Genomic DNA, 27,952 nt, shown 5'->3' on the forward strand with positions numbered 1-27,952 from the left:
AAGAGTTTAGGAACCATTTTGGACACTGTGTTTGGCAAACATTTATTTTGCAATATTCTTAGCTTTCACCATTTATTGATCATCTACAGATTACAGTTTATTGTACAAGTTATTACAGTTATGCCATTTTATTTATTTAGTTATTGTAAAGTGGTCAATTCATTTTTATACACGTTTAGTTTTTATTTTATTTTAACTTTTTTACACCTGATTTTATTTCCTATTATTGTACATTATAATGGTTTGGGGCTCCATTCAACAACACTTGCCCAAACTTTGTTTTACCTCTAAAGGAAATTTAGTGTTGCTCATAAGTAGCTCTTTTTGAACAGACCTGCCTCCAAGTTTTTTTTCCCCATCAACTAGCCCTAAATGTACAACTACACTGTTTCCACAACAAACTTTCATACTGTTATTTTTTTAATACTGCAAAAGCAGAAAGCGATTGACTTTCTGTACTTGCTTTGGACAGCAGGATGTAGCCATGCACTTAAAATACCATAAATGTACAAGTGGATAGCAAGGACATTTACACAAAAATATCTCTTTGCAATTGACCTTGTGTACCTGATCTGAGAGTTTCAAGTATTCTACATAAAACATTAATATATGTTATGTTAAAGGAGTTCCTAGAATAAGTAGCTTTTCAAGTCTGGAGAGAAGACATGTCATCTTGTCTGACACAGAAAGTTCAAGGGTCATACCTCGCTTTGCCTGCAGCGATTGCCCACCGGTCACAAAATGTGATCACAGCCATTGTGGACACACTAGAGCATAACCCCCAGGCTAGCAGTTGCCAATGGGGCACATTCAAACGCATGTCTACTATATAATATCGGAAGCTTCAATGTGTTCTGTTCTGTGGCTGCTGAAGTTACATAAAGCCCTAAGGCTATATTAAAAACATGGATATAGTCATAGGCTGTATCCATGTTTTCCAGAGAACCTTAGGGTTATATCCAACTTCAGCAGTAAAGACTAATCGAATGCTGAACGCTTGGGTTCAGACGAGCTCGAGCATGCTCGATATTCGCTCATCTCTAGTTCTGTTATTCTCAGAAAGCTCCCATACCATTTAAGATGCACAATAAATGATTATATTAAGTTATCTAAATGCCATTAAAGAAAATGATAGAAATATCAATAAGTTATAGTTCTGTTGACCACCTGGGCCACTTTCAGCTTGTAACACTAATTTACAATGTGTTCAGCCAATGGAATTAGAATTTGATGCATATTACCATTGGGAACCATACCACCCTTGCTCAGTAGACCCAACACGGATTGCAATCCTCAGAATACCACCACTTCTAAGAAACCTTGCTATAGTTTGTCAATCTGTATTCTAACTTCCTACTACCGGTCCTAGTTTGTATTCTTCTGCCTCACTTCTTATTCTGTGACTGCAATGCTTTTCCTTCAGCAGCACAGTGACTTAGAGCGGTCACTGCTATGAAGGTCTACAGTATGACCAAACACTGTATGGTCCATGTGTTCTTCCATGGCCAAAACCTGTCTTACTGCTTCTTCAAATGCACCAGTAACATTTGTGTCATCCTTGGCACTTGTTTCTAGGTAGGGGTAGCCTCCGTTTTCACTGCACCAAGCCTGTGCTTCGGCTGTGCTAATTTCCCTTTCATTCTTGTCAAGTTTGTTGCCTAAAACAACAAAAGGAAAACGTTCAGGTTCTTTAACATCTGCATAAAATATGAATTCCTTTCTCCAGCTACTCAGATTGTGAAAACTCTGTCTGTCATCAACGCTGAACGTAAGTAGACAGCAGTCAGCTCCTCTGTAAAAGGGAGTGCGAAGACTCTTAAAGCGTTCTTGACCGGCAGTGTCCCATATCTGCAGAGTCACCAACCTCCCATCAACTTCAAGGTCCCGGTTAAGAAACTCCACACCAATGGTGTGAAATGCTTGAGAGTCAAACTTGTTTGTTACATATCGATTCATAAGGGAACTTTTTCCAACACCACCATCCCCCAAGAGTATGACTTTGAGCAGCAAAGACTTTCCACTCATTGCTGTTGTATCTGAAGATGTCCTATAACTTGCAGATGGACTCTGTCATCTTCCTCACAGAAAATACTGTATTGTCCTAATAAAAAAAGAGAAAACAACTACAGTGAAACAGCTGCAGACAACCATGGAGAACTACTCAGTCAACTAATGTGTCTGGCAAAGTAAAACTTAACCAGCAATTTATCAAGATAGAATACTATGAATTATGTGACTACTAGAATGTTTATAATGTATGTATACACTGGTGCAATACGGCATTGTTAGGAGCGAAAGACCATAGATGAAGTTTGCTCACCACTAAATTAGAAAAAAATTGCTAAAGGAGAAGTCCTGCAAAATTCAAAAAAAAGAAAGAGGCAAGGGGGTGCATCAAAATAATAAACAAACGTAAAGTGAACATAAAGTAAATGTACCCGTCTCCGAGCATCTATACCACTGTTCCCACTGACAGCCGCCGGATGTCTTTGTGACTGGAATCCGGGTACATCAAGCACCCGGCTCTTCCAGCTGAAATGCCCACTCAGCCCGTCAGTGACTGGGGCGGTGTCCTGCCACAGTTACTGATTGGCTCAACAGGCAATAACTTAGCGGTAATAGTCAGTTGGACCCAGGAGTGGCATGAGGACGGGTATGCTTACTTTGTTTACTATTCTCTCGCCCCTAGCTTTCTCTCTTTTTTGAATATCGCTTCTCATCTATGCGAGATGTAAGTAAATTATTTGAAGCATCTGCCCCTTAAAGTATTTTTCAATGGGAAGAAGAAAGACAAGGCACAACATCCATAAACTTATGACTGACCATCTGCTTCTCAGCACTACATAGTAATAATATTTACAATAATAGTTAGTTACAATCTGATCAAGGTGCATAAGCCCATACACCGCTTTAAGGTTCCTGATTCGTGTTGGTTCCTAACTTAAAAATGGTGCAGTCCCATGCAGCAACCACCACCGCAACAACCACAGTAAGGAGCGGGCGCAGTTTTCCAGCAACCCCAATGCTGCCAGGCATAGCCCCCTAGGGCTTTGGGTCTCGTCACAGCAATAGCTGCCACATGGAACCACACCACACAAGGAAAAGCAGATGGAAAACATGTTGAAATACAAGGATCAGCCGACATTTTACATGTCAGCTGATCATTGCCTTTTAACAGGAGCTACTACACCAAGTGATTATCAGCCAAATATGGGGTAAAAGGGCCTTTACTAATTAAAACCACCTGGTTTGGGGAGGAGTGGTAAACCAAGGCAAAAAAGAGAGGGGACAGAATATACAAAGTAATGCTGTGGAGAAAAAGACAAGGCAGACTAGTGCTGGGTGATATGGCCTAAAATTAAAACATCAATTTCTTCCAAATTACTGTCATTTGGAGTAACTTTTCCATGCCATCAGACATGTTAAAAGTTTCTAATCATACTGGTTCTCACCTGCTGAGATCTGTAGCGATCCCAAAATAAAACCGGGAAAAATGTGCTGCAGTGTGCTCTCCCTGACTGTCCATCAAATCCAATTTGTTCACTTCATTAGACTATGGAGCAAAAGAGTCAATGGGGGACATGTATGAAAAGGCGAAAATGCCTTTCCTAGTCGCAGATGGGCCCAATCAGCATAAAAATATTTGCAAATGGTCTATTTGCAAATATTTTATTTGCATCAGGCCGATCTGCGCCTCCTGCACTAGTGGGGCGGAGAGGGGGCGTTATGGGGGTGCAGCTGCACACAGAGGGGGCGCAGCCTCTGCATGCGCTGCATTTATTTTTCCGGGGGAAAAATTACAGTGAAAACTACACCAACTCTAAGCTGGCGTAGGTTTCAATTCATTCGCACTTACAGGATCCGTGCGCACAGGATTTACGTAGAGGCAGTGCACCTCTACATAAATCATCTGAGCTCCGGAGCTGCAGGGACATTTGTTAGCCCAGCATAAAAGACGCCGGACTTCATAAATGTCCCCCAAGATGTTTGGCTGGCTGGGGAGTGGTACACACTACTCTGCACTCCCTCGGCTTTATTTGAGGGTCACAGACCCATTGTGACCAGTAGCTATTGATGTGTGTGACATGGGCTGTCCTCACCCTGGTAATACCAGGATGCTACTGCCTGGTTCATAACCAGTAGGAAGAGAGAGATTGTGATCCCGCTGTATAGAGCTCTGGTGAGGCCACATCTGGAATACTGTGTCCAGTTCTGGAGACCTCATCCTAAAAAGGACATTGATAAAATAGAACGGGTCCAAAGACATGCTGCAAAAATGGTGGAGGGTGTCAGACATAAGCCATATCAGGAAAGACTTCAGACCAGGGAAGGATTTGAATCAGTATAGTCTGAAGGAAAGAAAGAAAAGGGGGGACATGACTAAATAATGTTCATGAGGGAAGTGTTTATAGTAAAAAAAAAAAAAAAAAAAAACGGAACTCAAGAACACACAGTGAGAGGTTAGTTGGGGGAAAGATCAGAAGCAACGTGAAAAAATATTACTTTACTGAAAGAGTAGTAGATACTTGGAACAAACTTCCAGCAGATGTGGTTGGTAAATCTACAATAACAGAATCTGCCTGGTATAAACAAATATCTATCCTAAGATAATAAGAAGGGAAATGCTAAAAGGACAGGCTAGATGGACCAAGTGGTCTTTTTCTGCCAACAATCCTCTATGTTTGGAGCACTGGAGGAAGAACAACCACGCCCAGATCGCCCCCCCCCCCCCAAATTATAATGGGCAAGTGCGATCTAGCAAAAATGTGTAAGTCTGGGCCATTATGCATCTTATGACCCTATTCCACGGGCCGTCTAGAGGAGCAAACGAGCGCTCTCAGCCCTTGTTTGCTCCTTGCTCCCTGCTCGCTGCCGCCGCTTTTCAGTGCGGCTGCAGCGAGTGGGTGAGTGCGGGAGGGGTGGCGGGGAGCTGATCGTCCGGGCAGCCCATAGGATACAGCAGCGTCTGCTGCCGATGCTCCTATTCAACGGAGCGACGGCAGCAGATCGTTGCTGTATCAGTCGCTTGTTTTTCAACATGTCTGCTGATCGTTGCACTCTATTCCACGGGACGATTATCGTTCCGTGGAATAGGGCCTTAAGAGATGGAAGAAGAAGCTACAAAATTAAAATCACTGCATCAGGAAAGCGCTACAAAGCAGTAAATGATGATTTGCTATAGGCAAAGTGCTGCACGTTCAGCACAGTCCCAGTGACACCATCCCCACTTGTGTCTGACCACTCCGGGTATCCGTAGTCAGTGTGTTACAGTGCGGCTATAGGATGAGAGCTGGGGGGGGGGGGGGGGGGGGGGGCGCCACATCACTGATCTCTGGGAGTAGCTGCAGGGTGATTCAGCAGACAGGTCACTCACTCACACATCAGCTCTCCTATAGAGAACTCCTTCCTATGGAAATCTCCTATATCCTTATATAAGACACACACAGTTTCATCATGCATATATCATCACGTACAGAATGAAACAATGAAACCGCAGCAGCTCACACTCTATACAGCCGCACAGTCTGACTTCATCTCCAGTACCTGCCGTCCGTACAATCAGCTGCACGGCAGGGACTGGCCTGTAAGATAACGCATCGCTCACCTTGCCACTGTTCACCATCACATATACAAGGAGGGATGACACCACACTGACCTAAGCGGCGTCCCTCCTGGTAGGTAGGACGCGAGAGTCACGTGTTACTTGACTGATCACATGACAATTCTTCACCGCTAGGTGGCGCTATGTCCTTGCACCTGTGTGGAGAGGAGCCGTCCTGAAAGAGGAAAATGCTGGCGGACGGCGGAGACCCGATCAGAAGGCTGATGATGTCATGATCACGTGATTAGTTACTTCTATGGGAGGAGTCTTGTGGCTGTGCTTGTCTCACCTGATTAGTTTATTTACTGTCAGCAGCACGTCCCCGGCGGCACTCCCCCATGCACACACCCAGCATCCCCTGCGGCACCCCGCCCAATTCTCCCCAAACACATACACCCAGCATCCGCTGCAGCACCCCCCCCCCCCCCCAAACACACACACACCCACCCAGCATCCCCTGCGGCACCCCATCGCCCCCTTTACACACACAGCATCCTCTGCGGCACCCTAACCCCATCCCCACACACACACACACACACACACAGCATCCCCTGCGACACTATAACCCCATCCCCACACACACACATCATCCCCTGCGGCACCCTAACCCCATCCCCACACACACACAGCATCCCCTGCGGCACCCCCCCCCCCATCCCTCCCCACACACACACATCATCCCCTGCAGCACCCTAACCCCATCCCCACACACACACAGCATCCCCTGCAGCACCCTAACCCCATCCCCACACACACACACACACACAGCATCCCCTGCGACACTATAACCCCATCCCCACACACACACATCATCCCCTGCGGCACCCTAACCCCATCCCCACACACACACATCATCCCCTGCGGCACCCTAACCCCATCCCCACACACACACATCATCCCCTGCAGCACCCTAACCCCATCCCCACACACACACAGCATCCCCTGCGGCACCCTAACCCCACCCCCCCCCCCACACACACAGCATCCCCTGCGGCACCCATCCCCACACACACAGCATCCCCTGTGGCTACCCCCCCCCCCCCCACACACACACACACACACACATCATCCCCTGCGGCACCCTTCCCCCCCCCCCCCCTCCTTACACACACTGCATCCCATGCGGCACCCTAACCCCATCCCCACACACAGCATCCCCTGCGGCTCAACACCCCCATCCCCCCCCCCCCACACACACACACATTATCCCCTGCGGCACCCTAACCCCATCCCCACACACACACAGCATCCCCTGCGGCACCCTAACCCCATCCCCACACACCCAGCATCCCCTGCGACACCCCCCCCCCCCCACACACACACAGCATCCACTGCGGCACCCTAACCCCATCCCCCCCCCACACACAGCATCCTCTGCGGCACCCATCCCCACACACACAGCATCCCCTGTGGCTACCCCCCCCCCCCCCCCCCACACACACACACACACACATCATCCCCTGCGGCACCCTTCCCCCCCCCCCCTCCTTACACACACTGCATCCCCTGCGGCACCCTAACCCCATCCCCACACACAGCATCCCCTGCGGCTCAACCCCCCATCCCCCCCCCCCCACACACACATTATCCCCTGCGGCACCCTAACCCCATCCCCACACACACACAGCATCCCCTGCGGCACCCTAACCCCATCCCCACACACCCAGCATCCCCTGCGACACCCCCCCCCCCCACACACACACACACACAGCATCCCCTGCGGCACCCTAACCCCATCCCCCCCACACACACAGCATCCCCTGTGGCACCCATCCCCACACACACAGCATCCCCTGCAGCACCCCCCCCCCCCATCCCCACACACACACACAGCATCCCCTGCGGCACCCTAACCCCATCCCCACACACACACAGCATCCCCTGCGGCACCCCCCATCCATCCCCACACACACACACAGCATCCCCTGTAGGACCCTTCCCCCCTTACACACACGGCATCCCCTGCGGCACCCTAACCCCATTCCCACACACACACACACAGCATCCCCTGCGGCACCCTCCCCCCCTTACACACACAGCATCCCCTGCGGCACCCTAACCCCATCCCCACACACACACCGCATCCCCTGCGACACCCTAACCCCATCCCCCCCCACACACAGCATCCCCTGCGGCACCCTAACCCCATCCCCCCACACACACAGCATCCCCTGCGGCACCCCCCCCCCCCATCCCTCCCCACACACACACATCATCCCCTGCGGCACCCTAACCCCATCCCCAAACACACACAGCATCCCCTGCGGCACCCTAACCCCTTCCCCACACACACACAGCATCCCCTGCGGCACCCCCCCCCCATCCCTCCCCACACACACACATCATCCCCTGCAGCACCCTAACCCCATCCCCACACACACACATCATCCCCTGCGGCACCCTAACCTCATCCCCACACACACAAAGCATCCCCTGCAGCACCCTTCCCCCCCTTACACACACAGCATCCCCTGCGGCACCCTAACCCCATCCCCACACACACACAGCATCCCCTGCGGCACCCTTCCTACCCCTTACACACACAGCATCCCCTGCGGCACCCTAACCCCATCCCCACACACACACAGCCTCCCCTGACACTCGAGTGACGCGCTGAGCCAGGTGAGTATGTTGGGGGGGGGGCATACTTTTCCCAGACCTCCACCTATTGGAATGTCTCCATGTAAGTTTTGTTCCCATCATGTTTTCACCTTATACTCGCTATATATCTGCTACCTGTCTAAAAGGTTGTTGGCGTACACCGTAGTTTATCCCAAGCGGCCCATAGACTCAAATGGACTTACATAGTTATCTACTGACTACATGGCTACTAAGCATAAACCCCACTTTTGTGTGACCGGAGGGTCCAGCCTCACCTCTTGGGCTTAGAGGGAAACATTATTTCAAGGACCTCCTAGCAATTTGGTATTTCTGTGGAACTGTGGTCAAGTCTGAGCCTCCGCCGACTAATGTCATTCTTATCACCTCAGGGTCTGTAAATGTCTCATAAACTAGCTCATCTACTGACTAGAGAAGAGTGAACAGTAAGGTCGGGCTGGCATGAACCTGATCGCTTGGCATTTGAATCCTGCAGCGTGGAGGAGATGGATGCAGCCCAAGGGCTCACCGCCTGTCATTATTTCATTTACATTGGAACTAGAAACTCTTCACGTTTTTTTTTATCACTTTTTGATAGAGGTCCATATCTTTATATGGTCACTGTTATGTGAAACTTTATCCACTTAGTGACCGTCTTTACTGTGTTCCGTTCCATGGTATGACTAATGTCTTGGAGATTTTTTGTACCTTTCTCCTAACTGTTATCTTTCAGCGACGAGATTGACTTTGATTTGTTTTAAGATTTACCTGTCAGCATGTCCGCTGAACCTCCAGCCATAGGACCCTCGCACACTAAGGGCGGGTTCACACTACGGAATTCTCGCGGACAATGTCCGCGGAATTCCATCAGCTGTCCGCCCGCACATCTGGGCGCCTTTCCGCCGGCCCCGTAGACACCATTCTATGAGCCGGCGTATTCCGCTATACGCTGAAAGAAGTGTCATGTCACTTCTTTTAGTGGATCGCGGAATACGCCGGCCCATAGAATGGTGTCTATGGAGCCGGCGGAAAAGCGCGTGTCCGTGCGGGCGGACATTGTCCGCGAGAATTCCGTAGTGTGAAACCGCCCTAAGGCGGAATTTACAAATGGATTCCGCTTGTCATTCTGCCTATCCTATTGCTTCAATAGGATTTCTCTTGCACATCTGCTCTCCACTCAAAGAATGAACATGCAAAAACATAACACCTATAGCAGGGGTCCTCAACTGGCGGACCGCGGTCCGAACCCGGACCGCGGAGGCCAGCTGTCCGGACCCCTGGTCAGACCTCCTAACCGCCCCGGATCTGGTCCGTCCCGCTCCCCACCGCACTGCCTCCCGCCCCATAGGCGTACTGTCCTTAGATGTCAGTACGCCTGTGGGGCTGGGGGAAGTGTCGGTCCGGCCCCCGGCTGATACGCGCTCTCTGGGGATGTCCCGGGGATTCCCCAGCAGAGCGCGCACCACAGACCTCAGTGTACGCTGCCGGCCTGTCCTTCCCGGAAGTGCAGGCCGGCGGCGTACGCTGAGGTCACTGATGCGCGCTCTGCTGGGGAATCCCCGGGACATCCCTACAGAGCGCGTATCAGCCGGGGGCCGGACCGACGGGAAGAGACGAAGACAGCCGCAGCGGGAACGAGGTGCTAGGTGAGTTGTTTTTGTTATTTTTTTTTTTCTGTCTGGGGGGCATCTACAAGGGGAGAGCGTACAGGTGGACTATATACTACAGGGGGGACCTCACAGGGGGCTATATACTACTGAGGGGGCTATATACTACTGGGGGGAGCGCACAGGGGGCTATATACTACAGGGGGACCTCACAGGGGGCTATATACTACTGAGGGGGCTATATACTACTGGGGGGAGCGCACAGGGGGTTATATACTACAGGGGGGACCTCACAGGGGCTATATACTACAGGGGGAAAGCACAAGGGGGGCTATATACTACTGGGGGGAGAGCACAGGGGCGCTATATACTACTGGGGGGAGCTCACAGGGGGCTATATACTACAGGGGGACAGCGCATGGGGGGGCTATATACTACAGGGGGAGCTCACAGGGGGCTATATACTACAGGGGGGGAGCTCACAGGGGGGCTATATACTACTTGGGGGGAGCTCACGGGGGCTATATACTACTGGGGGGAGCTCACAGGGGGCTATATACTACAGGGGGGAGCTCACAGGGGGCTATATTCTACTGGGGGACAGCGCACAGGAGGCTATATACTACAGGGGGAGAGTGCACAGGGGGGCTATATACTACTGGGGGGAGCTCACAGGGGGCTATATTCTACAGGGGGAGAGCGCACGGGGAGGCTATATACTACTGGGGGGAGCTCACAGGGGGCTATATACTACAGGGGGAGAGCGCACAGGGGGGCTATATACTACTGGGGGAGCAACAGGGGGCTATATACTACTGAAGGAGAGCGCACAGGGGGGGGCTATACACTACTGGGGGAGCAACAGGGGGGCTATATACTACCAGGGCAGTCACCCCCTTTGTACCTAATATCAAAGGCCTGGTGAGAGAGAAAAAAATGCCAATTTTCCCGCTAATAAGCAGCAATTCTGTATATAAATAGTTGAACGTTTGTGACAAAGTAACAAAACACGTTTCCTACTGATGTTCAGCTCGGACCTTCACCTGACAATAGACCCCGGTAAGTGGACCTTCACTAAAAGTTGTTGAGTACCCCTGACCTATAGGCTATAAACACACACACCACATACGCAGCGTATTTACTGCTGCGGTACGCAGCAGATTTGATCTAAATAATTGAACACAGCATAAAATCTGTACCATCAAATCTGCTGCGTATACGGTGTGTGTGTTTGTACCCATAGGCTCCTGTAGTGTGTACAGTACACAGTGCTTTCCTGAGTGTGTTTTTAAATTGCACGCGCATTGCTTGGGCTGGGTTCACACTGCATTTTTGCAATCTGTTTTTGCAATCCGTTTTTTAAAAAAAAAAAACGGATGCAGTTGTGTGCATCCGTTTGATCTGTTTTTCCATTGACTTCCATTATAAAAAACGGATCAAAACTGATCCGTTTTTTTTTTTTTTTTTGACGGACACAAAAAAGTTGCTGACACTATTTTTTTTGTCCGTTAAAAAAAACGGATCCGTTAAACGGATTGCAAAAACGCGGTGTGAACCCAGCCTTTTTTTTTTTTTATTAAAGTATTTATTTTTCACATTTAAAATTAAGACATATACAAAAGTTATCTTATCTCAACCTCATTATTACAGCATTTTAAATCCCTATCCCATCCCACCCAGGCCCTCCCCAAAGAGCAAAAGCGGAGAAAGAAGAAAAAAAAAAAAAAAAAACAGCCATACTCACACAGCTCTGCTACCTGCACATGACATATCCACCCCTGCCGTCTGCACATGGCACGTCATGTTTGTGTCAAAAGTTGCAATTTTTTTTGTGCATTTGTTTACTGAAAGTAAAGTTACCCATTGAACTGCACTGTTCTCCGGACTCATTTTCCAGTGACCTGGCTTTATCTGCACGCCATAACAGCTAAGACGCTCGCAGGTACCATTGGCTGGGCACTGTCATCTGGTGTTCCATATGAAAAGACTAGTAAGTGATTAACATTTCCCACAACAACATCAATATCTTTGCTTGTGGAAATACAAGCCCCAGCTGGCCCAGGGCAATCCCATCTGCAGTTTCCTGTTGGTTTGCTGCATAGGCATTTTATGTGTATGTTGCATGTAGGCACCAAGGGTGTGTGGGGTACAGCAGGGCCGTCTTAACAGCATTATGGGCCCCTAGGCAGAGGTGCGGCTGCCGCCATCAACCCCCCCCCCCCCCCCATATTAAACGTAGTTTTAAACTACCTACTACTACTCCTATCATTTACTCTGCATCAGTACTACTACAGCTTGCTGTACCAGCGCCTATACACCCGAATCCTTGCTACTTGTGGACCTCCAATGGTATTACCTGCTTCACCCCACCCCCCCCATCTTTGCAACCCCACCCCTGGCCAGTACACAGGTATACAGGTGATGGGTAAAAGGCTAATTATTATATATTGGTGCCCCTCTCTATATATGAGACACGTTGCTGTCCCTCTGCATATACGCCATGTTGTCTCCCTGTATACTATATAATACAGGGAGTCTGTGTATACTGTATTATACAGTATACAGGGAAACAACACAGCTTATATATAGAGAAGGGTAAAACAACATGTCTCATATATACAGAGGGGCAACAACATGACTATTATATATGAGAACCATGTTGTTTCCCTGTATACTGTACTGGGGGATTTGAACGCTTGTCGAATATTCGCGGGATATTCGTACGCATATCGAATATTCGAATATCTCACTATTCGATCGAATATCTATTTGATCGAACAGTATTTGCTCATCACTATTGGTGTGTTGTATTAGGGCAACAGAGCTCTGTCATGTAGGCAGCATAGCCGTCTGGGTGTACACAGACGAGGTGTATAAGTCATGTGCAGGTAGCAGAGCTGTGTGAGTAAGCAATGCAAGTGCACACTAAGGCCCCCTTCACACGTCCGTAAAAACCACCCGGATTTCCGGACCCCTAGACTTTCATTAGTCATGGACACCCTTCCGGATTTTTCCGGAGGGGTGTTTGTTCGGGAAAATAAAACCAAAGTTTTTAGAACCAGTCCTATTTTCGTCTGAAATTCTGGCACGGACGCCCCTATAGAAGTCTGCCGCCCGTCCCTCCACACATCAACGGCCGCCAGGTTGCAAAACTACTCCTCCCATCATGTCCCGCTGACAGTCCATGATGTGAATTGTAGTTTTGCAACATGTGGACATTCAAGTTGCAGAACTACTCCTCCCATTATATCCCGCTGACAGTCCATGAGTTTAATTTTGCAACATGTTGCTCTCCCTGTTACAGAACCCTTATTTTGCCCTATTGGCAGTTCTTAATGCGTGTTGTAGTTCTGCAACAGATTAGAGGATGAGGAGGGGGGAGGCAGGAGCAACAGATTAGAGGATGACACATGGCATGAGGGGGATGCAGTGGCAGGGTACATGAGGGGGACGCAGTGGCTGGGTACGTATGTATGTTGGCATACTAGACCATATTGAGAACAATTTTTTTTTTTTTTATCAGGAAATCCTGAAGGCTTTTCCTGATGGTTTTCTGAAGGTAAAAGCAGATTACTGTCAGGAAATCCTGATACTTTCCTGATGCAATTTGAGGCCTCCTGATCAGGAAAACTGACAAGGACGTGTGAAGGGGGCCTTAGGGAAGCACTGTGTACTGTCCACACTACAGGGGCCTATAGATGTAATGTTTTGCAGCAAGACTGTGTGTATATGCAAATGTAGGTTTTGGAGAAAAGCTCTGTAATGTCTGTTAGTGCATGCTATGTGCAGTGTAAGAAAGCTGTGTGTATGTAAGAAGTGTAGGTAGCAGAGCTGTATATGTAATGCTATTGATATTTAAAGGGAACCAATCACCACCAAACCCGTTATTAACATTGCTAATAAAGCTCCTAACACAGTGCCCAAGCATATGTGTTTCCTGAGTCCCAGCCAGCAAAGCACCAAAAACACACTTTTATTGATTCCCACACTGTATGGTAATCCATTCCAACTAGTCATCTGGGAGGTCCTGGGGTCCCAACTAGTCATGGTTATGGGGCTGCATGTAGAGGTAATCACGCCTCTCTGGGTGTGATTTACAGCTCAGTTCCTTACCCATGGTGGGTCTGAGCGCTCATACCAGCGTCTGTATGACTGTTTGTGCGGACATGCAAAGTACAGAATCATCCTTTTCCCGCTGTACTGTGTATGTCCCCAATAGCCTGGAACACATTGTCATTTTGTCAGCGCTGCTGGACGCATCTCCCAGACCCTGCTATAGCCGAGATCATTGGAGACACAGTCCACACGAATATACACGTAGGCGCTGAGGGGGCAGGGGAAGGAACACCAGCTCCTCTAGTGTCTGAACACTCAGCTATGGTGAATGCAGGACTGCATATGCAAAGGAAATAAAGTCTTTGAAGATGTCTAACTGTGAGTTAATCGTTCATTATTCGGTTCGGCATTTGATTAGCGGGGGCTGCTGAACTTGGATAAAGCTCTAAGGTTGTCTGGAAAACATGGATACAGCCAATGACTATATCCATGTTTTCCACATAGCCTTAGGGCTTTATCCAACTTCAGCAGCCACCGCTAATCAAATGCCAAAAGTTCTGGTTTGGATCGACTCGAGCATGCTCCAGGTTCGCTCATCTCTATTCATTATATATACACACATATAGAAAAAAGTCATACTACCCAGTACTGCTTATGAAAAGTGTGTAGAGACCGATAAACAAGACACAACGGGTGTACTGAAGAGTTGGATTGGTGAATTATCACTGTATCCTTATGCATATCGGACAAGTTACTGAGAATGGTGGCCTCTATATCACTATGTCTGACCGCTCTTTATCACTGTATGTGATCTCTATATGGCTGACCCCTCTATATCCCTATGGCTGACCCCCCTATATCCCTATTTTGGTCCTCATGTTGCAACCAAAACCATGAGTGGATTGAAAACACAGGCTAAATTCACACACTGTTGAAATTTAGTGGATGGCCATCATTTAATGGCAGATAATTGGAGTTATTTTAAAACGTTGGCCGTTATGAAATAACGGCCATTATTTGTCATAAAATGACGTCCATCCACTAAATTTAAACAGTGTGTGAACATAGCCTTTCTGTGTTTTTAATCCACTCCCGGTTTTGGTTGCAATATGAGGACCAAAATACTGAGCAAAAATACTGTGAGTGAACCCAGCCTTAGGCTGGGTTCACACACAGTATTTTTGCTCTGTATTTTGGTACAAGGGAAATCATAAACTTTCATTGACCTCCAGCTAACATCTGGCCACTGGCATTTTTGCTTAAAAAACTTTTTTAATAAAAAAAAAAAAAAGTGTGAAGGCAGCCTCAATCATGCCCACCGAGCACATTGACAGGGAAATATTGGTGACTAGACACGGACGGGGAGATCCCCTAATGACTATCTCCCACCCCTCTTCCTGACAGCTGCATTTAAATTCAGAAAAATTGTAATAAAAAGTGATCAAAAAGTTGCATATACACAAACAAGGTACCAATAGAAAGTACAGATCATGGCGAAAAAAATTATACTTCACATTGCCCCATTGACCAAAGGATAAAAGCATTAAAATTAGAGGTAAGCAAACCTCGAGCATGCTCGCGTTCATCTGAACCCGAGCGTTCGGCATTTGATTAGTGGGGGCTGCTGAAGTTGGATAAAGCCCTAAGGCTAGCTGAAAAACATGGATATAGTCATAGGCTGTATCCATGTTTTCCAGACAACCTTAGAGCTTTATACAACTTCAGCAGCCACAGCTAATCAAATGCCGAACCCTCGGGTTCGGATGAACTCGAGCATGCTCGAGGTTCACTCATCTCTAATTATAAGCATGGTCATAGAGGAATTTTTAGGAGCATTTAGATTTTTAAAAAGATTTTAATTTTAAACACAGAAACCCCCCAAATAAAAAAGTTTGTGTTTTATTTTCAATTTCACCGTGCAGATATTTTTTCCCCAGTTTTGCAGCTTATTTTATGGAAAAACTAAGTCTGCCATTGCAAAGTACAATTAGTTACTCAAAAAATAAGGGCTTATGTGGGTCTGTAGGTGAATAAAAGAAAGTGCTAAAAATCGCACCAAACACGCAGCGATAAAAACGCAGCGATACGGTACGTGTGAAGCTACCCTTACATGCAGGGCCGGACTGGGACTTGAAATCAGCCCTGGCAATCAAACCCCAGCAGCCCACATACTGCTTCAATTCTGCTTTATTTAGCCATGTCCCCACTACTCCCTTATACATGTGAACCCCACCATCAGCACCTAAAAATAATGATATAACATAATCTGCTGCGGATTTGATGCGGCATATTTATGCATTCATTTCAACTGATTAAATCAGAAGCATCAAATCCGCATTGGATTAGGTATGAACGTGCCCTTAAAGGGAACCTGTGGGGTCTATTCCAGGTACACAGCTGTAGATCCCAGCGTACAGATCAGGGACTGGATCTTTAGTCCAGTGTAAACCTCTATAATCATTCTTTTCATTACCAGCTGAAGTGTCAGAGAGGTGGAGCCACAGCAGCACCTTCTGCCCCGCCCCTGCCTGCTCTGACTGATGGACGCATAGGGTGCTGCTGCTGCTGCGGCTGCTGTTGTGAAACTTTAGTTGGAAATGAAAAGGACAATTATATAAGTTTACACTGGACTAAAGGTCCTGTCAGTGATATCTCCCTCACACCTGTCTGCTGAGATCTACAGCTCTAGACCTGGTACGGACCTCACAGATTCCCTTTATAGGAGAAAAACATGGCCACCTTCTTCCAGAAACAGCGCCAGACTCTTCTTCAGTTTGTGTGAGGTATTGCAGCTCAGTTCCATTTAAGTGAATGGAGCCAAGTTGTAAAACCACACACAGTCTGAGGACAGGGTGGCGCTGTTTTTGGACAAAAGTTACTATATTTTTTAAATCCCTTTTATCCTCACTAAATCTGCACTCCATATAATGGCGGTATAAGTAGTAAGGTTTAATTATCATAATGTGTCTGCTGGTTGTGATCTCATGTGTAATCAAAGCTACATAATAAGCTGCTAGATAGCCATTTCCTACTGGATATCTATCTATCTATCTATCTATCTATCTATCTATCTATCTATCTATCTCCTATCTATCTATCTATCTATCTATCTATCTCCTATCTATCTATCTGTAGGGCCCCAGGACAAATTTTAGCATATATAATGGTAACATAGGTAAGAATTTCCTGTGCATGATAATACTGTCATAGTTAATAACACCAGTAAGCAAATATTATCCCCATACTGTACACATTACTGCCATACTGTTACTAAGCAAACCTACCAATATTCCAATACTACCAGTATATAAGTAACAAATAATACCACCTCACCATGAGCCATTACCACCACATAATGACTAATACCGCTACACTGTGACTGAATATAATCCACTATATAAAACACTAATATTACCAATAATACGAGTAATACCATCACACCATGCCCACTACTCTCACCATACAGTGACTGGACAATACCACTATACCATCACACCATGCCCACTACCCTCAGCATACAGTGACTGGATAATACCACTATACTGGCACCAAATAACAGCCACTATATAAAGACCAATATTCTCCCAGAACACAGGTGTCACACTCTGTCCCTCCAGCTGTTACAGAACTACAAATCCCATCATGGCTGGACAGCTAAAGCATGATGAGAATTGTAGTTTTGCAACACCTGGAGGGCCGAAGTGTGACACCCCTGATACTGAGGCAGATCCCAGCTGTATAAATGTTCTGAAGACCTTATAAGGGACCATTTACACAGAAAGATTAGCTGCCAAAGATTTGAAGCCAAAGCCAAAAACAGACTATAAACAGACATCTCTTTTTAAATCCATTCTTGGCTTTGGCTTCAAATCTTTGGCAGATAATCTGTCAGATAATCTTTCTGTGTAAACGGACCCTTAGTGATTATAGTGCAATTACATCCTGTCACTCACAGTAGGCGTCTTCTCTGCATGACGAGACGTCCACTTTTCCTTTTCTTCTCCATCTGGCTCCGGCCATCATGAAGGCTTCTCTGGCCATGACTCCTCTCCACGGGATCTGTCAGACGGACATTTTAGGCTTCTTGCTCCAGCAACATCCTCATCTATACATCCCCCCAAATAGAATAGCCCCCCCCCCACGGTACTTCCCCCCATATAGAATAGGCCCCTCTGCATCCCCGCATATAGAATAGCCCCCCTGTGCATTTCCCCATATAGAATAGCCCCCCCTGCATCCCTCCATATAGAATAACCCCCCCTGCATCCCTCCATATAGAATAACCCCCCCTGCATCCCACCATATAGAATAGCCCCCCCTGCATCCCCCCATATAGAATAGCCCCCCCTGTCCATCCCTCATATAGAATAGCCCCCCTGCATCCCCTCATATAGAATAGCCCCCCTCCTGTACATCCCCCCCATATAAAATAGCCCCCCTGTACATTCCCCCATATAGAATAGCTCCCCCGTGCATCCCCCCATATAGAATAGCCCCCCTCCTGCATACCCCCATATAGAATAGCCCCCTCCTGTACATTCCCCCATATAAAATAGCCCCCCCTGCATCCCCCCATATAGAATAGCCCCCCTGCATCCTCCTCCCATATAGAATAGCCCCCCTGCATCCCCCTCCCATATAGAATAGCCCCCCTGCATCCCCCTCCAATATAGAATAGCCCCCCCTGTCCATCCCCCTCCCATATAGAATAGCCCCCTGCATCCCCCCATATAGAATAGCCCCCCTGCATCCCCCTCCAATATAGAATAGCCCCCCCCTGTCCATCCCCCTCCCATATAGAATAGCCCCCTGTGCATTCCCCCATATAGAATAGCCCCCCCCCGTCCATCACCCATATAGAATAGCCCCCCTGCATCCCCCTCCAATATAGAATAGCCCCCCCTGTCCATCCCCCTCCCATATAGAATAGCCCCCTGTGCATTCCCCCATATAGAATAGCCCCCCCCCCCCGTCCATCACCCATATAGAATAGCCCCCTCTGTCCATCCCCCAGTATAGAATAGCCCCCTGCATCCCCCTCCCATATAGAATAGCCCCCCTGTACATTCCCATATAGAATAGCCCCCTGCATCCCCCTCCTGCATTCCCCTCCCATATAGAATAGCCCCCTCTGTCCATCCCCCAGTATAGAATAGCCCCCTGCATCCCCCTCCCATATAGAATAGCCCCCCCCCCCGTCCATCACCCATATAGAATAGCCCCCTGCATTCCCCTCCCATATAGAATAGCCCCCTCTGTCCATCCCCCAGTATAGAATAGCCCCCTGCATCCCCCTCCCATATAGAATAGCCCCCCCCCCGTCCATCACCCATATAGAATAGCCCCCTGCATCCCCCTCCAATATAGAACAGCCCCCCCCCCATGGCCAGCCACATATGAAGGGGTTAAAAAACAAAAAAAACAAACAAACATTCTCACCTCACCTCGCTCCCAGCAGCTTCTTCCTCGGCTGGATCTTCCGTCCACGGCGGCGGCGGCTCTCCTCTCTCTTCTCCAGGTCCTCAGCGGCGCGTCAGGGAAGTGACGTCACCGCTGGGGGCCTGGTGGAGGTGGCTGCAGACGTGCCTGCGGGGGAAGACATACCACCGCAGCCCCCTTCCGCCACCGCAGCCCTCTCATCTGGACCCGGCTGGCCCGCTCCTGATGTGCTCCGCCAATCAACGAGGGGCCGCTGCGGCCCCACGTTGATTGGATTGGAGGAGCACGTCAGGAGCGGGCCGCAGCGGTGATTTTTTTATTTATTTATTTTTTTCATTATGCGGCCCACGGACTGGTAATCTGGCCAGCCCAGCGGGCATTTGCCCGCCTTGCCAGATTACCAGTCCGGGCCTGCTTACATGGCATAGACTGTGTATGCCTAGTTTTTTTTCTAGGTGGAATTGGCAGTGCCGACTCTGATCCTCTGTGCCATTTATCATCATTAAATTGGGGTACTGCATCATTTTTGTGAAGACGTTGCAGTACTGTGATGACACTCCAACATGTGGGAACATACCCCTAATTTCACTGCAGATTTTTGCATAATCAGTGAAGTTGCAACAGCTGCTTCTGGCCCGTCAGAGATGGTGAATCATTCAGGGGACTGGGGGATCCAGCCAAGCCTCCTGAGACATCACACCCTGCCCCCTGTCTGCATCATCAGCCTGATCTCAGCAAACACACTCAATGTGAGACAGAGGCATGGAATCTTTTGTCTCCTAAGTGGGGGGAGCAGAGGGAGCAGGAGACAAAGTGGACTGGCACAGAGGCCATTTTTCTTCATTTCCTGGATGTCAATCAGCTACCAGTGTAGCAGAACCGCACAGATGTGGTAATACATTATATAGACACATCTATAGAACTTTTAATGTACCTTTAATAGAAAAACAGTTTCCCTTATGTGGAGTACCCCTTTAAGCCACTTAACAGGAACATTGTCAAGTATTTTGCATGGCTAGTGAGAGTAAAGAATAAACAAATACATAAATCTAAATTTGGCAGTGACCAATTAGGGGGGAATATATCAGGAGCTGTGTTTCGTATGCAGCTTTAATTTCACATTTCCCCTGCATTTGCGCTGCTAGATTTATTAAGAGGCGTGCACGTCTGAGGCTGCTGTGCTCCAGACTCCGAAATCTACACCAGCTCTACGCCAGTAATAGGTGTTGGGGAGAACCGTACCGAGCGAGGAGAAGACCGTTCTTCAGCATGTCTGCTCCCAGCGCTGTGTGAGAGCAAAAGATTCAGGCTTGTGACACAGTCAGGGGTTTGTCGCTGGTTGAGAGGTATTTTCCTCTCAGATTATGTTGCTCATAGAGATGCAGAGAGCTGTGCTCAAGGACCAAACTGGAATTAATGGGCCATTCCAGGTTTTTAGGCGTCGTCCAGCATTCAAAGATGAGCTGAGAGTGTGGGCAGGTGAAGATTGTGTCTTCTATAGTCTGAGGGTCCATTTACACAGAAAGATTATCTGCCAAAGATTTGAAGCCAAAGCCAGAAACAGACTATAAACAGAGATCAAGTCATAAAGGAAAGCCTGAGATTTTTCCTCTTTTCAAATCCATTCCTGGCTTTGGGCCCTATTCCACTGGATGATTATTGTTTGCATAATCGTTAACGATCTCAAACGACCGCTATTGCGAAAGACCTGAACACGTTCCCTCATTTCCATGGAACGATAATCGTTACTTATGATCGTAATTGCGATAGTTTTTTCTTCCATATTGCGTTCGTATCTATTGCGAATGACCGAACGATGTCTTATTCAATGCGAATGAGCAACGATAAAAATAGGTCCAGGTCTTATAAAGCGATCAATCGTTAATCGTTAACTGCATTTCAACCGAACAATTATCGTTTAGATTCGAACGATTTAACAATAATCTGAACGATAATCGTCCGGTGGAGTAGGGCCCTTTGGCTACAAATCTTTGTCAGATAATCTTTCTGTGTAAATGGACCCTAAAGGAGGACAAGTAGGCTCTGTTCAGACTGCACATGGACGGAGAACAACGCAGCAGCTGTTGTAAGGTGTGAACAAACACCAACAACTTTGACTTTGTCTATGACTTGGATTTTTGTTCCATTTGTTTTTGCAGTGTGAATAAATACTAAGGGGGACATGTATCAATGGGCGTACAGGGGTTTTTCGGCGGAAAGTGCCGATTTGCGCCTTATTCTATTAGCAAATGGCCGATTTGCGAAGGGGTGTGGGAGGGGTGTGATCTTTCCGCCAAAAGATACGCCGAAAACCTACTCCAGTCCTCAGCTGGCGTAGGTTTTCGGCCGTGCGCACTGGAGCGCACAGGATTTATGTAGAGGCAGTCCGCCTCTACATAAATGACCATAGCGCCGGAGATACGGGGACATTTTTAAGTCCGGCGTAAAAAAACGTCGGACTTAATAAATGTCCCCCTAAGATTTGAACTGTTAGCTGTCTGCGGCCGCTACCTAGCTATACCTGAGCGACTCTCCCACAGGCTTCATAGACTTACACTATAAGGCTATGTTCACACTATGTATCTGTGCGGCTGTATTTTTTATGCGGCTGGAAATGTGCGGCTGAAACTACGGCCGTGGGAAAAAATAGACATGCGGCTGAAAACATACTGTCATTTACTTGGAAATCTGGTTCAACTGAAAATAACAAATAAAATCTTTAGAAAGTGATGCAAACACCTCTGGATGCATCTGGGAAAGCAGGGAAACAGTTTACAGGAATTGCTATTACCGGGGTTTGCGATCCTCTGCAGTAATGCCGATGCCTCTCATGGTTAATATATTTAATTAATAAAACACATTTTCGTTGTAATAAAGTCCCTTTCGTTGTTCAATAATTAAATTTAAACGAATCCATCATTTTGCAATTAAATATACTGTTAATATATATATATATATATATATATGTATATTTATATATATATATTTATTTTTTGACAGTATATTTAATTGCCCAATGATGGATTCGTTTAAATTAAATTATTGAACAACGAAACTGATTTTATTACAACAAAAATGTGTTTTATTAACCCCTTCGGGACCAGGCTAATTTTCGTTTTTGCGTTTTCGTTTTTTCCTCCTTGTGCTTAAAAGGCCAAAGCACTTGCATTTTTACACCTACAGACCGACATGAGCCCTTATTTTTTGCGTCACTAATTGTACTTTGCAATGACAGGCTGAATTTTTGCATAAAGTATACTACGAAACCAGAAAAAAATTCAAAGTGTGGTGAAATTGAAAAAAAAAACGCATTTCTTTCATTTGGGGGGAATGTGTTTTTACCCCATTCGCCCTGGGGTAAAACTGACTTGTTATGCATGTTCCTCAAGTCGTTACGATTAAAACGATATATAACATGTATAACTTATATTGTATCTGATGGCCTGTAAAAAATTCAAACCATTGTTAACAAATAAACGTTCCTTAAAATCGCTCCATTCCCAGGCTTATAACGCTTTTATCCTTTGGTCTATGGGGCTGTGTGAGGTGTCATTTTTTTGCGCCGTGATGTGTTCTTTCTATCGATACCTTGATTGCGCATATACGACTTTTTGATCGCTTTTTATAACATTTTTTCTGGATTTGATGCAACCAAAAATACGCAATTTTGCAATTTGGGATTTTTTTGCGCTGACGCCGTTTACCGTACGAGATCAGGAATGTGATTAATTAATAGTTCGGGCGATTACGCATGTTTATTTATTTATTTATTTACTTTTATTTATAACCTGGGAAAAGGGGGGTGATTCAGACTTTTATTAGGGGAGGGGGATTTTTACTTATAACAATACTTTTTTTTTTTTTTTTTTACACATATACTAGAAGCCCCCCTGGGGGACTTCTAGTATATACACTTTGATCTCTCATTGAGATCTTTGCTGTATAGATATACAGCAAAGATCAATGAGATCGGCACTCGTTTGCTTTCGGCTGCTGCAGCCGAATACAAACGAGTGCCGATCCGGGGTCGGCGCCATCTTGGACGAGTCCCCGGCCGGCATCAGACAGGGAGATCGCTCCTCAGGGACAACGTCTCGGAGCAGCGATCTCCGCCACTAGACACCAGGGAACGGCTGTATCCAGTAATCGGATGCAGCTGTCATGTTTGGCAGCTGCATCTGATTACTGTATTAGCGGGCATGGCGATCGGACCGTGCCTGCTAATACCGGCGGTCCCGGGCTACAAGCGGCACTCGGGACCGCCGCGGTTCAGAGCGGGGTCGCCGCGCGGCCCCGCTGTGAATGCCCACACCCGCGCGAGGACGTACAGTTACGTCCTCGTGCGGGAAAGGGTTAATTAAATATTAATTAGTACAGGAAGCTCCATTAAGCCGTTAATTCATATTCCCGGTAAATAGAGCATTCTATACAAATCAACACTTTACTTTAATTAAAACATCAAATGTTTCTTCTAATTATGTTATCACAATAGCATTATTAGAAGAAACATTTTGAATTATATGTGCGCTCAGCTGATTGGCTGAGCACACATATAAAGAGCCGGTCCGCAGTACAGTGACTTCATTGTGCTGCGGACCAGCGAAGAGGACATCGGGACATCAGATGGTGAGAATAAAGCTCTCCCCACCCCCTCCCCAGCACTGCACCCATCCCAGTAAGGAAGGGGGGTCACTTAACCCCTTCCTTGCTGGGATGGGTGCAGTCTGACATCAGTCTAGCCCCCAAGGGTTTAAGGGGGATGCAATACATCCTCCCTTAACCCCTTGGGGGCAAGACTGTAAGCAGCGATCTGTAAAGATGCTGCATACTGTAAGGAGCAGAACACCGCTCAAAAAGATGGGTGTTGTGCTCCTGTTTGTGTGTTTTTTGTGTGTTTCTCCCTTTTTGTTTTTCAGATATCGGTATCCTGTGGATTACGTCGGATTCGGTGGACTACATCGATGACCAGCAGTTGTTTGGTGTTTTTTTTTATAAAATGGTCAATGAGGGGTGTGGGGGTGTTTTTATTTGAATAAAAAAAATGTTTCCACTTGTGTGTTGTCTTTATTTCTTTACTTTATAGACTTAGTAATGGAAGCCGTCTAATAGACGGAATCCATTACTAAGTCAGGGCCTAGTGTTAGCCGGTATAAAATGGCTAACACTAACCCCCCATTATTACCCCAGTACCCAATGCCACCAGGGGTACTGGGAAGAGCCGGGTGCCAATGGTCCCGGAGCGTCAAAATTGGCGCTCCTGGACCGGGCGGCAGCAGGCTGGTAAGATTTAGGCTGGGGAGGGCCTAAACCAATGGCTCTTCCCACCCTGGTGTTACCAGGCTGTTGTTGCTTGGTTTTTAACCCGGCTGGTTATAAAAAATAGGGGGGACCCTATGCGTTTTTTTTTTTTTTAAATAAATAACTCCGACGAAAAAATGTTTTGGTTTATTTAACACACATTACAAAGTTATATAACATGCGCACCAGCAGCCTTTTCATTGGCTGGAGCGCATCACATGGCTTCCAGCTTGCTCAGCCCTGATTGGCCTTTTCTCTCCCATGGACCCGGAAGTAAGAGACATCATTGGACGGTGGACTCAGGTGACGGTGAGGCACAGGGCCGGCCTTAGGGTAAATGGCGCCCTGTGCGAAACCTTTCTTTCGGCGCCCCCCCCCCCCCCCCCCCCCCCCCGACACCTTTAAAGTAACATAAAGCTTCCTGCCCTCCAGACAACACCCATCACCCGACCCCCCTGCCATGCACACAACTACCCACGCCGAACACACAACTACCTTACCCCTCAGCCATACACACAACTACTCTGCCCCCCAGCCATAAATGCAACTACCTCTCCGCCATTCACACATCTACCCCCTCCAGCCATATACACAACAACCAACCCCTCCAGCCATACACACACTCACCACCCCCAGCCCCCAAACAACTACCACCCTCAGCTCCCCAAACTACCACCCCAGCCCCCCACACAGCTACCCACAAATACACACAGACACACACACAGTACATGCAGACACACACATAAGCCTCCACGCCAAGGGTCTATTCATACAAGGGCAGGCACACTAAGGATTTTCTGCAGCAGGTTTGAGTGCAGAAAATCTGCAGTCTATCAGCAAAGTGGAAATGAAACTTAAAGGGAAACAGTCAGCCCAATTGGGCTGATATGGTTCCCAGGAGCGCTGTATAAAGCTCCTGCAGCAGCCGCGGCACTTACTGGCCGCGGCTGCTGCAAAAGCTTTATACCAGAGAAAAACACGTTTTATTCTCTTGGTGCGTGACAGGCAGAGGCAGGGGGGTAGTCATCTGGGTGGCTCACCGTCTGTGTCTAGTCACCACTCTCTGCCTGTCAGCACGCTCGGAGGGATGATTGACCGGCAGAGAGGTATGTTACTGGCCTCTATGGCCTCCGCCCAGATGACTACCTTCCCGCTTCTGCCTGTTGTGCGCCTGGGGAATATAACTCATTTTTCTCCAGTATAAATATTCTGCAGCAACTGCGGCCGGTATGTCCTGCGACTGCTGCAGGAGCTTCATACAGCGCTCCTGGGAACCATATCAGCCCAGTTGGGCTAATTGGTTCTCTTTAAATGTCTTCTTCTATGTACACACAGTCACATGACAGAGAAATGTACACACACACACACACACACGCCAGAGCTATGTACACACACACAGACACATGACAGAGAAATGTACACACACACACGCCAGAGCTATGTACACACACACAGACACATGACAGAGAAATGTACACACACACACACGCCAGAGCTATGTACACACACACAGACACATGACAGAGAAATGTACACACACACACACGCCAGAGCTATGTACACACACACACATATGACAGAGCTATGTACACACACACATACACGCCAGAGCTATGTACACACACACATGACAGAGCTATGTATACACACACATACACGCCAGAGCTATGTACACACACACACGACAGAGCTATGTATACACACACATACACGCCAGAGCTATGTACACACACACACACATGACAGAGCTATGTATACACACACACACACGCCAGAGCTATGTACACACACACACACGCCAGAGCTATGTACACACACACACATGACAGAGCTATGTACACACACACATGACAGAGCTATGTATACAAACACAGAGACATGCCGGAGCTATGTACACACACACAGACACGACAGAGCTATGTATACACACACACACACACATGACAGAGCTATATACACACAGAGACACACACGACAGAGCTATGTACACACACACACACACACGACAGAGCTATGTATACAGACACGCCGGAGCTATGTACACACACACAGACACATGACAGAGCTATGTATACACACACACACACACATGACAGAGCTATGTACACACACACATGACAGAGCTATGTACACACATGACAGAGCTATATACACACAGAGACACACACGACAGAGCTATGTACACACACACACACGACAGAGCTATGTATACACACACACAGACACGCCGGAGCTATGTACACACACACACATATGACAGAGCTATGTACACACACACATACACGCCAGAGCTATGTACACACACACATGACGGAGCTATGTATACACACACATACACGCCAGAGCTATGTACACACACACACACGACAGAGCTATGTATACACACACATACACGCCAGAGCTATGTACACACACACACACATGACAGAGCTATGTATACACACACACACAGACACATGACAGAGCTATGTACACACAGACACATGACAGAGCTATGTACACACACACAGACACATGACAGAGCTATGTACACACAACACACACACAGACACATGACAGAGCTATGTATGCACACACACACAGACACATGACAGAGCTATGTATACACACACACAGACACATGACAGAGCTATGTACACACACACACAGACACATGACAGAGCTATGTACACACAGACACAGACACATGACAGAGCTATGTACACACACACACACACACACAGACACATGACAGAGCTATGTACACACACACAGACACATGACAGAGCTATGTATGCACACACACACAGACACATGACAGAGCTATGTATACACACACACACAGACACATGACATAGCTATGTACACACACAGACAGGCCCATCACACAGACATTCACAGACACTTACTTTTCATGCTGGCCTCCAGGCTCCAGGCCTGCACTTATCTCCATCTTCCTCTCCTCATGACTCTGCAGGCCTTCCCCCTTACCTTCTGCACCGACTGCAGAGCTGTATAAAGGAGGGGGCAGACATCACTGCAGGGGGAGGGGGACCAGGACAGAAAAGAGGGGGCCACAGCTCTTCACTGGATCTTCTGTGGTATGTCCAGCCTGGGAGCTGCTGAGAGGGAGGGGGGGCATCCACGGAGAGTGCAGGAGGGGGAGGGGGGATGGAGCCGGTCTCTTCCCTATGTCTGGCAGCTGCTGGAGCCTCCTCAATCCAGCAGGGGCCCTCAGCAAGCCCACCAGGCATGAAAGAGGGCGGGCGGCCAGCTGGAAGGGCGCTCCAGCAGACAGGCAGCACATCTAACGTCCATAGATGTGCAGTGCAGCTCTCTGTCTGCCAGAGCGCCCCCTAGCTGGCCGGGAGTG

The 27,952-nt window shown here is 47.6% G+C and overlaps 1 protein-coding gene across 3 annotated transcripts; it reads right to left on the bottom strand.

The window, feature by feature from the left end:
• Positions 1-55: 55 nt before the first annotated feature.
• Positions 56-27,899, bottom strand: RAB9B (RAB9B, member RAS oncogene family). 3 transcript variants are annotated; one of them, XM_069986139.1, is made up of 2 exons: positions 27,489-27,899; positions 56-2,101 (listed from the first exon to the last, which is right to left on the bottom strand). In XM_069986139.1, exon 2 carries the CDS (start codon positions 2,023-2,025, stop codon positions 1,420-1,422), a length of 606 nt encoding a protein of 201 aa, XP_069842240.1. In that variant the 5' UTR covers positions 2,026-2,101; positions 27,489-27,899; the 3' UTR covers positions 56-1,419. The 3 variants fall into 3 exon arrangements, with proteins under 3 accessions (XP_069842240.1, XP_069842239.1, XP_069842238.1); XM_069986138.1 differs by lacking the exon at positions 27,489-27,899 and adding an exon at positions 5,657-5,828; XM_069986137.1 differs by lacking the exon at positions 27,489-27,899 and adding an exon at positions 5,606-5,828.
• Between the last annotated feature and the right edge of the window lie 53 nt (positions 27,900-27,952).

This window comes from Dendropsophus ebraccatus, chromosome 10 (genome assembly GCF_027789765.1).
Source record: "Dendropsophus ebraccatus isolate aDenEbr1 chromosome 10, aDenEbr1.pat, whole genome shotgun sequence".
Taxonomy (NCBI): domain Eukaryota; kingdom Metazoa; phylum Chordata; class Amphibia; order Anura; family Hylidae; genus Dendropsophus; species Dendropsophus ebraccatus.